General features: G+C 53.1%; 1 protein-coding gene across 1 annotated transcript; it reads right to left on the minus strand.

The window, feature by feature from the left end:
- Positions 1–476: 476 nt before the first annotated feature.
- On the minus strand, positions 477–12050 carry ARPIN (actin related protein 2/3 complex inhibitor). The gene is made up of 6 exons (XM_007470529.1): positions 11904–12050; positions 9285–9360; positions 5979–6111; positions 2636–2842; positions 2104–2267; positions 477–1257 (listed from the first exon to the last, which is right to left on the minus strand). Exons 1-6 carry the CDS (start codon positions 11993–11995, stop codon positions 1249–1251), a joined length of 681 nt encoding a protein of 226 aa, XP_007470591.1. The 5' UTR covers positions 11996–12050; the 3' UTR covers positions 477–1248.
- Between the last annotated feature and the right edge of the window lie 371 nt (positions 12051–12421).

A 12421-nucleotide genomic window follows, 5' to 3' on the forward strand; every position in this document is an offset into this window, starting at 1 on the left:
AGGAATGCAAATGAAAGTTTGAACCCTGATAATAAACGCTGGGACCTCAACCATGAAAACCATATGAAAAAAAATGGAGATAATAATCACATGTGCCTCTTGGGATTGTTGTGACAATTAAGTAAGATACTGGAAGTGCTTGGCACAAGTAATAGAACCAAGAGGCACTCAACAGTCAGAGACTATAATTATCATCACGGAAAGCATCTAGTGCTGTGTTTGACACATTAGGGGACTCCATAATTGTTAGTTTACCACCACCCCTCTTTTCCCTGAGAGAAGCAGGATCCACATTCCACCAAGTCCCTACCCATTCTTAGGACGTGTAGATTTCAACTCCAGATCTCTTCATAGATGTGGGTGTGGGCATACTACCCAGAAAGGCACTGTTCATGACCAAAAAGATACGGCTTTCTTCTTATAGGGAGGTTGCTCAGTTTATACCTAATAATAACACAGTCAGTGTAGAGGAATCCTTCCTGAAGATTTACTCATTCGTAAAAAGTTCTCAAGGTACAACACAAGAAAAAAGGTGTTGTCCAAAATGTGGCCTGGCAGAATGAGTCAGAGAGTTGGAGACCAGCTGGCCACACCTGTGAACGCTCTCAGCCTCCCTGAAAAGAGCATTCCCAGGAAAGCCGCCAAAGGAGGTCAGGAGACAGGAACCCCCAGGGTGGCAGAGAACCAGAGGAGGAATAAAGAACTGGCAGCTCTGGGGACTGAAAAGGGCACAGGGGACAAGGAGGCCTGAGCAGGAGGGCAGAGGCTATGGCACAGAGTGCTGGGGAGGAGGGCAATTGCAGAAGGAAAGCAGGAAATACAACAAGGACAGAAGAAGGAGGCCCCGCTAACTTCCCCTCTGAGCCACTCTACATGCAGATGGGGGATTCCCCACCAGTTCTGCACCAAAACCAAGTCCAGTTCTTCTGACTGCCCTGGGGGACTTGCCCCCTGCCTGCCTCCAGAAACAAGGCTGCCACTCAGGGTGAGGGCCACCATGAAAATGTCTAGGAAGGCTAGACTCACATCCAGGAAGGGACCCTCCATGAGCCACAGGCTGGGGCCCCACGTCTAACGTCAGGGTCTTGCATTTGATTTTAGCAGAGCTTGTTCAAAGGGTATTCCACAGTGGCTGTAGGGAAGAACCAGGCAAGGCTTGGCGGACCTGCTCTCTCGAGCTCCAGAGTGAAAGTTGATGGAAGAAATGCTCAACAGTGGGCTCCGGAGGCACCCCATCTCTCACTGACCTCAGTCGTCCTAGAGGTAAAGTAAAGAGACATGAAGAGAGCACATTTCGTAAAAGTCTTCTACTGTCATCAGACAAACAAGGGTTCGAATGAGTGGTACCAGTAGGGCCCGCGGCTACCTGCCTTGGCCTCATCTCATTAGTGTTGGCCCAGGGAGCCAGCCTGGCAACTCCAATTGTTTTTTAGTCCAAGACTCACTCTATTAAGACAAAAGGGAATCCACTCCCTCTATCTGCCCCTGCTTTCTCTGGCAAATATCATCATCTTCATCACCTAGATAAAGAGCCCATTTTTCTGAGACTTTGTTTTAAACGTTCAATCTGGGGCCTTTTGACACCAATTCAAATCTCCAGGTGAAATATACCTCAAAATACCAAATCAACCGTGAGTAGGCTGAGGATCAACTAGGAGGCTGAACTTTGGGCCAAAATAACTATTAAGGACCAGGTCAGCCATTTTCCAGCCACTCTGGGCAGGGAGCCCAGAACAAAGGGGGGAAAAATGCTCATTCAGCTGCTCAACATGGCTAATGTATTCACTTGAAGTAGAAATGTTTGGAGCCTTAATGGAATTAAGTCTCCTTGGTTCCCCTCTGCGCTCCCTTCTTTCCATCCCTTGCTTTTATAAATCTTTGGGGCTCTCTTGTTGATTGGCACAGTTCAGACCCACCAAAAAGAAAGGTCCCTTCATACCTTGAGGGAATTTTCCTGATGCTAACACACTCTCAGGAATTCCACCAAAGCTGGGGAGTAAAGTTTATGCTGCTGTCCTACACCCAACCACAACCAGTGCATACAAAACTCCTGCCAGGAGATCCACACCAACTCCAGGTCCACGGTTATCTCCCTGGACCTACCCACTCCTCGTCCTCGGTGCCGTCCCCCTGCTCTCGGGTCTCCACTGCAGCCCCCTCTGAAGACTTTTGGGCCATGATATTGTCTGTCCAGGATGCCCCCATCTTCCCATCACCAGCGAAATTACACTTGGTCACTGTTCCAGCCTCGAGTTTGGCTAATGAATCTGAAAGGAGAAGTTGAAGGCCTCTCTCCATGTGGCAGAAACATAGTGGGGGCTGGTGCATTCTGCTGGGGTCCCCTAGGCCTGAGTGTGCTGGATGGGACCCCCAAGGCAATGGATAGGAGAGGTCACCCACAGGAACCACGGGATTGAGCAGCACCCCAGGATCCAAAGTGTTCAGGCTATTGGCCCCAAAGCACTTGCCCAGGGACTCAGGAATAAATCTCAAGGGGTCTTGTCCACGGGGAGGCCAGATGTGGCCTGCTCCATGAACTCGAAGCAGGAGGGGTGGGTAAGCCTCAGACAGGAGGCCAGGAGCCCCCACAGGCCATATAGGAGCATCAGGCCACAGTGAGGGCTACACTGCTCACCCAGGAAGGGGCCGTCGCCTCGAGTTTTCAGCCGTACCCCAGCCCCCAGCTCGAGCTCCGCGGCCTCCATCTCCGACTCAGGCATCCAGAATGCCACTGTCTGGTCGGGGGTGAGGCTCTCCGTCAGTGCAAGCAGCTCTGGCTTGTTCACCAGCCCCTTCAGCGCCTCAGGCGTGAGTCTGTCGGTGTTCCCCTTGGCTTCCACCTCTGCAGGCACACAGCACGAGATAGTCATTACCATTGTAATAGCAAGCACTCTAGGAGGGCTTTTTAGGAGCCAGGTGAGGCCTCAGTGTTGTACACGCTCACAACCACCTGAAGGTAGGGGCTCTGAGTTCCCATCCTGCCAGTACTCAAGGAACGCATCACAGAGGAGTTATGGCTATGGGCTCTGGAGCCAGGCTAGCTGGTGCAAATCTGCTTACATGCTATGTGACCACAGGCAAGTTACTTAACCTCTCTCTGTGCCTGACAAATAAGGATAAAAGAGGTACCTACCTGATGGGACTGATGTGACATGTGAAAGAAATATCGAATGCACGTAAAGCACTTAGCATGGGGCCTGGCACTCAGCAAGTGTCAATGTTTTTACTATCCCTATTCACAGATGAGAAAATTAAGGCTTAGACAGGTTAAGTAATTTGCCCAAGGTTACAGAGCTAGTCAGTGGAGGAGGCAGGATTCAAGCCCTTCACACAATTCTGCCTTCCCACTGAGACCCCAGTGACCAGGCAGTGTTCTCTCTGGGCTCTCAGGGACTCCCTGGCTGGGGTGGGGTCTGCTGGAACCAGCAGCAAACTTTGGTGGTCCTCATACTCTCTACTGGCCTGCTCATTCTGGCTCGGGCAGAGCGCAGAGGCTCAGGGAAGGTTCCAACAGCCTGTCACCCGCCTACCCTGAAAGTCCCAAATCTGCTAATCCCAGGGCGGGGGGCAGCATGGAGGGGGGAGTCCCAGTCCCAGACTAAGAAGTGAGAACTTGCAGCGTTGAGAGTATGGCAACCCCAGTGCCGTCCACTGGCTGCCTTCCCCACACTGATACCAAGGCGGCCGCGGGTCCCGAACACCAGACCATGCTCCATTTGTGGTGTAAAACCTCTGCCAAGCTCTGTCCGGGACGCCTTCTGGGATTCCCTAGACACCTTGCTCACACAGAGAACTTTCTCCTCAACCCTCACCCTGCCCACTGTCCCCCAGACAAGCCACTTCATCTCCTACTTCGCAAGATAACAGAAGCCAGAGGTGGGGCCACCACCTACCTGTCCAGTTACCTAGAACCGCAAGAAACCTCTCCTCCTTCCCATCTGTCTCAAAGGACGAGGTGTCTCCCCTCCTGCCTCAGGCCAGCTCATCTGGGCCCCAGACCCCACCCCCTCCCACCTCCTCCAGGACTTGCCTCTCCTTCTCTTCTTTTGGATCTTTCCTTAGCACCTTCCTGCATTCCGGCTCTGGCACCCACTACTCTAGACACTGTTCACCCCCCACCAGTCACTGGGGAGCATGTCACTGTGAAGCCACTGGATGCTCCGCCGTCCTGACTTAACTGGGCCTTGGGCACCGCCTGACCCCATTGCTACTCCTCACCCCTGGGCTTCGTTGGGCTTCAGAGACACACACCTGCCCCGCCCTGCTCAGACCCCGCCAGCATTCCCTCCCCTGCTCCTTACAAGGATCCTTCCCTGTCTGCCCCCGTTGTTGCTGTTCCCCAGGACAACTTCCTGGCTGACTCTGTCCACTGGCACAGCTTCAATACGACCCGTGTGTGATGACTCCAAAATACCTGCTGCCAGCCCAGCCCTCTTCCTGGGTTCTAGAACTGTACCAAGTCCCTAGTGCACATCTACCTCTACCTGGAAGCACCACCACATGGCTAATACCATGTGTCCCAAACAGATATCTTCTCCCCAAACCTCCTCCTCTTGCACCTCCATCCCCCAAACCTGGCACCTGAGCCCAAATCCTGGGGTCATCCCTGACTCCCCCCATATCCAAACAAACACCGAAGCCATAGTCCCTCCTCTATCTTGAGTCTGCCCAGTCTCTCCATCCTCACTGACCAGTCCTTAATCCTGGGCCTCTTATCTCCCTCCTAGATGCCATCATGGCCTCCTAACAGCCTCCTGGTCTCCAGTCTCTTCACTTCCCCAGGGATTTTAAAAAGCAAATCTGGACTTCCGTGGTGGTGCAGTGGTTAAGAATCCGCCTGCCGATGCAGGGGACACGGGTTCGAGCTCTGGTCCGGGAAGATCCCACATGCCGCGGAGCAACTGAGCCTGCGTGCCTACTGAAGCCCGAGTGCCTAGAGCCTGTGCTCCGCAACAAGAGAAGCCACTGCAATAAGAAGCCCGCGCACCACAACGAAGAGTAGCCCCCGCTCACTGCGACTAGAGAAAGCCCGCATGCAGCAACGAAGACCCAACGCAGCCAAAAATAAATAAATTTATTTTAAAAAAGAGCAAATCTAATCATATCACTCACCTAACTTAAAACCACTCATGCAGAGCTCCCCTGCACCCTCGACTGAGTGCCCTCTCTGCAGGGCTGCTCTTCACCTGCGGGAGCCCTCAGTTCCCAGAATGCCCTTGGTACCCTGACCCCTCTCTGAAACACCCTTCCAAGCCCTGGCACCCTGCTGATACCTGCTTGTCTTTCAGGATCCAGTACTGGCATTCCCTCCTCCAGGGCACCTCCCCCAACCGCCGCCTGCCTGGGCTCAGAGTCCCCGCTAGGGCTCCAGTCATGGCCTGTCCATCTCCTCTACCAGCCTGAGAACGGCTTGTGTACAAGTCCGAGTCTTGCTCGTCCCTGAACCCTCAGCATGCAGCTCAGGGTCTGGCACATGGTGGATTCTCATTAAATGTTCAGATACTCAATGAGCAACTGAAAGCATGAATGGATAAAATGACAGAGGGATGATGAGTACCCACTCAACCTCAAACCTTCTCACACAGGGCAGACAGCAAGGAGGTCCTTCTCTAGCCAAAATTGGGAAGAGGAATAAAATCACAAAGGGCCCAAGAACCTAGTGAGAATTTTGGCAAGAAAATGGAGGCCACCTGGCCTGGGCTCTGCACTAAGGCAGGTTCATGGACGATTCTGCCAGACTGCAGGAGATGGCAGGAGCTGGGAAGGCACCCAGGTTCTCAGCACTGAGGTAGGGTACCGGGGATCCTCTGAGTGAATGGAGGGCAGGAAGAGTCCAGCCAGGGGCCCCTCAGGCCAAACGTGGGCTTCAAGGCCGACCATGCTGAGAAGACACTTTCTAGGGACCAAGAGACCTCTGGAGACAAAGGAAGACCACAGTGTATGAAGGCTCTGAGGGAGAAAGGGTGAAGGGTACCTACTATAGGATGACATGAGGAAGCCTGTGTTCACCTTCCTGGTGGCGCTGAAGTTGGGCTCGATTTCATTTCCCTTGGGGTCGAACTTACGGCAATGGATGTGACTAGGCCGGATATACAGCACATAGTAGCGCTCCTGGGGCCAAGCAGAGAGACAGTGAGGGGCTGCTTCATTTCCTTCAGCCTCCAACACAACACAGACTTCCCACGTGCTCCGGTTGCAGCCCCCCCAACCTCACTCTCTACCCCAGAATCCCACCCCACCTCCAAAAGATATTCAAGCTGGCCACAGGCTTCCACTCCCAATATTCATTCATTCATGTGTTTAGTAGAGCACTTGCCACACATAATGAACCACGGCTAGACGTCCATGAGAGGGCAGGCTCAGAGCCTGACCTCAAGGCCTCCACATGTGAGAGACAGAAAGAATATACAGAAAACCATAATCCGAGCACCAAGGAGCCCAAATACCATGAAGCAGAAGCAGAAGCAGCCAAGATGCCATGGAGAGGGCACTGAAATGGAGTTCTGAGTGAGGACAGCCACTGTGCCTCTTCCAACAGATGTGAGTCCTGGAGCAAATCACCGCTAGCCTCAGTTTCCCCTGTTGCCTGGAGACAACGTGCTGTCTACTTTCAGGCACGTTGTAAGGGTTCAGGGAGCAAGCACAGTATAAAGCATGAAATGTGCTGTAAATGCTCTTCGCCAGCTGTCCTAATCAAAACAGGAGGCTGACGACACTGTAGATCAACTATACATCAATAAAAATTTAAATAAATAAATATTATAATAAAACACACACACACACACACACACACAAAACAGGAGATTAAAGAAAAGGAAACCACTTCCTGGGAGAAACAGAGAAGGCAAGGTCTCAGAGTGGGGAGAAACCTGCAACTGTGGGACCAGGGTGTAGGAAGAATATTAAGAGCCTGGACAAGTACATAAAATAAAAGTCAAGGTCCTGTGTGGATGTTTGAGCAATGCAGGACCCTGAGAGGTCTCATGGGAGTCCAGGCTGGGGAAGCAAGTGGGGATCAGCCTTGAGTTGGCATTTGGAGTTTGCATTTTATGTGGTAGACTAGAAGGAATCCTGAAAGGTTTTTGGACAGCGGCGAGACCCTGAGAGGTGTCTTTCAGGAGACAAGCTGGCAGCAGGGCAGGAATGGGCGCTGGGTGCAGCCAGGAGGCAGGAGAAGGGGTGCAAGGTTTAGTTGGGACAGGCTGAGTTCCTGAGGGCCCATGTGAGGTGAGCAGACATGGAAAGAGGAAGGGAGGGGAGGGGAAAATGGTCAAGGTAGGAGGCCTGCAGGACTAGGCATTACTCACCTGGGGGAGGGGGGAGGGGAGACAGTGGAGGTTTGCAGGCTGGTGGTCGGGGGCGTCTAGTGCACTATCATTAGGAAAGAAGGAGCTGGAGAAGGCAAGTTTGGAGAGGGGCTGAACACCCTGCCTGTGGAGGATAGCCGAGGCAGGCCAGCTCCACTCAGTTACTGCTGGGCTCTCCTGGGCAGGCTGGCTAGGGCTCCAGACTGCTGTGCTCAGCCTGCTGACCTGCATGCTAAGGAGGAGAGGGTGCAGCAAAGCATCTCTTGACCTGAAACTAGTGCTGAGCCGGAGGCTGTTCACATGGGGTGTGGGTGAAAAAACAGCTGTGTGTAGCCCCAGGCCTCTGGCCTGCCTCAAGAAGGGATTTAATGAACTGGGTTCTATAGATCAAGGAGATAAGGTGGTCAGCACATCTGGGTGGGGTTATTTGGGGGGGGGGAAGAAACTCAGGAAAGAAACACTGGCTAGTACAGAATGGAGAATGCCAGGTGTGTCCATGGACATCTGAGATGGGCAGGTGATAAAGGGCATAACCCCAGGAGGCTGAGAGAACAAGAGGAGAAGGGCATGGACATGGGAACCGAAGCCCCGGGCAACGTGGACTTGACACTCAGGTTGGAAACAAAGGCCCAGAACTCAGCAACCCCCCTCCCACCTCAACGCTCTCACACCCCTACACACGTGGAGGTCCAGGTCCACACCAGTGACCTGCTTTATAAAAATCCAACATTCCAAAACACCCAGCCACACGGTGATATTAAAAGATGTGCAAGGGAATTCCCTGGCAGTCCCATGGTTAGGACTCCGCGCTTCTACAGCAGGGAGCCAGGGTTCAATCCCTGGTCAGGGAATTAAGATCCTTCAAGGGCTTCCCTGGTGGCACAGTGGTTGAGAATCCGCCTGCCCATGCAGGGGACACGGGTTCAAGCCCTGGTCTGGGAGGATCCCACATGCCGCGGAGCAACTGGGCCTGTGAGCCACAACTACTGAGCCTGCGCGTCTGGAGCCTGTGCTCCGCAACAAGAGAGGCCGTGACAGTGAGAGGCCCGCGCACCGCGATGAAGAGTGGCCCCGCTAGCAGCAACTGGAGAAAAGCCCTCACACAGAAACGAAGACCCAACACAACAAAAATAAATTAATTAATTAATAAACTCCTACCCCCAAAATTATCTTTAAAAAAAAAAAAAGATCCTTCAAGCCTCGCAGTTCAGCCAAAAAGAAAAGAAAAAAAAAAGATGCTAAACCCATGCTAAGATATTCACCACTCTGCAAATGCAGTCACTTCAAGGCACCTTCTAACAGCAAACTCCAACAGTGCATTTAAAGTAATTCAATTTTAAACAATTCAAAGTACACACGACTTCGACCTCCCAGCTACAGAGCTGGTACCCCTAAAGGGGAAGGTCACTGTTGACCTTGCACCCACTTAGGCAGATAACTTCACTCTGACCTTGTCCATCAGGTCCGGAGGCAGTGGGAACCACCAAGGCCAGAGGACAGGAGTTGGACCTTTAGCCCCAGAATAAAGAGCCACTCATCCTGCCTACCCAGCAAGCTTCCCAACACTCTAAATTTGTTCCATCAGAAGGTGACAGGACCTCTTCAGAAGGCAGGCCTTCCAGCCCACTCAGAACCCACAGCCTGAGTCCTGAACCACTCACCTCACCCTTTCCTGCTCTCAGCCCTCCCAGTCCTGGCCCCAAACACACCACTTGGGTTTAGGGCCTGGTCTGTCCTCTCAGCAAGAACCCAGTCCCTCCCATCAAACCCAGCACAGCCCTAACTGACCTCTTCCATCTGTCGCCCCTTTTGGCTGCTAATCTCCCAACCAACACCCCCCCACCTGCCCTGTGAGCCCCTCAAGGAAAGAGCTGGACCCCAAGTCTTGGCACTGGCAGAGCCAAGCAGAGAGATGCTTTGGTGGGTGAGGACCCTGAAGCCAGTGCCCTGCGGGTGCCCCCAGGGAAACATCCTCACCTTCCTGCCATGGTCATCCAAGATGCTGTGCCGAGATACATCGACCAGTTCTCCTTCCAGCAGGACGCCATTCCCCCTAAGGATGAGAGAGAATGAGGGCTCAACTGGTTCTGTCAGTCCTCAGGCAAGAACCACAAGTGCAGTGGCCCAGGTCAGGGTCTGCACCAGGACAGAAGCAAGTCCCAGGCAGGCCCAGTATGATGCAGCCCCTTTCTCTGGGCTCCCACACTGGGCCCCCACTTCTCTGAGGGTCCCAAAGGCTGGGGCACCATCCGGAGGGTAGGAAGGAACATTGACAGGCTGCAAGACTGAGCTATGGCCCCTCCTGCAGGGGGTTACTGTAACCAGAGTCTCAGTCTTCTTATCCACCAAATGGGAGAGTAATAGCCACCTCACTCTGCTTCTATGACAATAACATATGATCATGAATATGAAGGCGCTTTGTAAACTATTAAGTGTTTACTAAATATAAAGGACTTTACTTTTTTTTTAATATCTTTATTGGAGTATAATTGCTTTACAACGTTGTGTTCCTGCTGTATAACAAAGTGAATCAGCTATGTGCATACATATATCCCCATATCCCCTCCCTCTTGCGTCTCCCTCCCACCCTCCTTATCTCACGCCTCTAGGTGGTCTCAAAGCACGAAGCTGATCTCCCTGTGCTATCCAGCTGCTTCCCACTAGCTATCTGTTATACATTTGGTAGTGTATTTATGTCAATGCTACTCTCTCACTTTGTCCCAGCTTACCCTTCCCCCTCCCCGTGTCCTCAAGTCCATTCTCTACATCTGTGTCTTTATTCCTGTCCTGCCCCTAGGTTCATCAGAACCTTTTTTTTGGGGGGGGGGGTCCATATATATGTGTTAGCATACAGTATTTGTTTTTCTCTTTCTGACTTACTTCACTCTGTATGACAGACTCTGGGTCCATCCACCTCACTACAAATAACTCAATTTCGTTTCTTTTTATGGCTGAGTAATATTCCATTGTATATATGTGCCACATCTTCTTTATCCATTCATCTGTTGATGGACACTTAGGTTGCTTCCATGACCTGGCTATTGTAAATAGTGCTACAATGAACATTGTGGTACATGACTCTTTTTTAAAAATTATTTTTTTAATTTATTTATTTTTGGCTGTGTTGGGTCTTTGTTGCTACATGCAGGCTTTCTCTAGTTGCAGGGGGCAGGGGCTACTCTTTGTTGTGGTACGCCAGCTTCTCATTGTGGTGGCTTCTCTTGTTGCAGAGCATGGGCTCTAGGTGTGCGGGCTTCAGTAGTTGTGGCACGCGGGCTCAGTAGTTGTGGCTCGGAGGCTCTAGAGCACAGGCTCAGTAGCTGTGGCGCACCGGCTTAGTTGCTCCGCGGCATGTGGGATCTTCCCGGACCAGGGCTCAAACCTGTGTCCCCTGCATTGGCAGGTGGATTCTTAACCACTGCGCCACCAGGGAAGCCCCATGACTCTTTTAGAATTATGGTTTTCTCCGGGTATATGCCCAGTAGTGGGATTGCTGGGTCATATGGTAATTCTTTTTTAGTTTTTCAAGGAACCTCCTTACTGTTCTCCATAGTGGCTGTATCAATTTACATTCCCACCAACAGTGCAAGAGGGTTCCCTTTTCTCCACACCCTCTCCAGCATTTATTGTTTGTAGATTTTTTGATGATGGCCATTCTGACCGGTGTTTTTTTTTTTTTTGTTCCCCAAATTTTGGTGGGGGGGGGGGGCGGGCTCTAAGCTGCTATAAAGTATCTTCCCTTTGTACCTGTTTTAAAGCACTTTCATATTCCTGTTCTCATTCGTATCCACTTTAGAAGTGGAGAAACCCAGACTCAGAAGTTTCATGACGAGCCCAAGATCGCAGGGTCCCTCACTGAGAGGAACTGGACCCCTGCTTCCCAATTCTAGTTTTCATAAAAGCAGAACCTGGGAACTTTCTTTTCTGGAACCACGGAAATGGGAGGGGGTGGGGGCAGCTGAAGGAATGGGGATGAAAAGTGAAAACTTCCTGGACTTTACTTGCCCCTACCGCCCCCCGCCCCTTGCGCCCTTCATTCTTTAGTGTTTGTAATTGCAAATGGAATCGTCCATTCGTTCTCATGACCTCGGCGTCCGTGATGGCAGGGCCTGGCCCTCCGGATCTAACACGCCCTCCAGACAGGCCCTGCCCCTCCCGCGGCCCTGCCAAGCCAACTCCCACCCGCTGTTGCCGTCCAGCAGGACACTGTCCCTTCCGGAGGGAGGTGCAGCCTGTGCAAAAGCCTGGAGGCAAGGCAGCGGGGTGAAGCTTAGAGTCACCGGGGTGGGGTTGAGACAAAGGCTGACGTGAAGTAAGCACCGCCTTTTGAGCCCTGCTTGGGAGTCGGAACCGACCCTCGGTGAGCTTCACGCCGATCAGTGTCTCAAGGGGGTGCGCTCCGAGGGGAGCGCAGGGAGAAGCGGTCTGGAGGCCAGGGAGGTCTTTGGCGAGCCCCGCCCTTCCTCCCACCCGCACCCGACCCCGCTAGCGCACCCCCTCCCCCTGCCAACCAGGGAGCCCGGATTCAAAGCTGAGCCTCGGGAGCCAACGGAGACCGGGCCCGGGAAGCGGTGGGGAGACGCGGGCGGAGCCTACCCCTGGTGGGCGGCGGGGTCCCAGGCCCCGGGCAGCCGAGCGCTCTGAACCGCCTTGCTCCGGAGGGCGCTGTCGTGATAGATGCGGCTCATTCTCCCCACGGCCGCGGCGCCCTCAAGCCCTGGCGCAAGGAGCCTGCACGCGGGGCTGGGGGCACCGCGAGGTGGGGTACAGCGAGGGGAAGCGCCGGGAGGACACGCGGAGACCGGCAATTCCCAGCTGCAGATCCAGGACCGGTGCGGCCCGGCCCCGGGCGTTCCCGCGCGGGATTTAAAGGGGCCGAGCCCCATTTCTGCCCGTGGGACCTTGCTTGGCGGGAGGTGGGCTTCCCTGAAGACCCGGCTGGGACCTTAGCCCCGAGGGTGGGGGTGGGGAAGGGAGCCACTCCCTTCTCTTTCTCTCCCTCTTCCTTGTTACTAGAAGGAGACCCCTGCCCCACACACGCACAAAGGGGAAATTGAGGCCTAGAGAGCCTATAGGATCAGCTCTGAAAGGATCAGTTTCCAGAGAGCAGGAAT

The sequence above is a fragment of the Lipotes vexillifer genome, unplaced genomic scaffold (genome assembly GCF_000442215.2).
Source record: "Lipotes vexillifer unplaced genomic scaffold, Lipotes_vexillifer_v1.1 scaffold412, whole genome shotgun sequence".
Taxonomy (NCBI): Eukaryota; Metazoa; Chordata; class Mammalia; order Artiodactyla; family Lipotidae; genus Lipotes; species Lipotes vexillifer.

What these genes read in the sequence shown, in the direction of transcription:
- ARPIN (XM_007470529.1), bottom strand. Translation starts at nt 11,995, where the DNA reads ATGAGCCGCATCTATCACGACAGCGCCCTCCGGAGCAAGGCGGTTCAG. An exon ending in CTTCCTCATGTCATCCTATA is followed by an intron (nt 2,843 to 5,978) that starts GTAGGTACCCTT and finishes GTGTGCCTGCAG; the next exon opens with AGGTGGAAGCCAAGGGGAAC. An exon ending in AGGCGACGGCCCCTTCCTGG is followed by an intron (nt 2,268 to 2,635) that starts GTGAGCAGTGTA and finishes TTCTCCTTTCAG; the next exon opens with ATTCATTAGCCAAACTCGAG.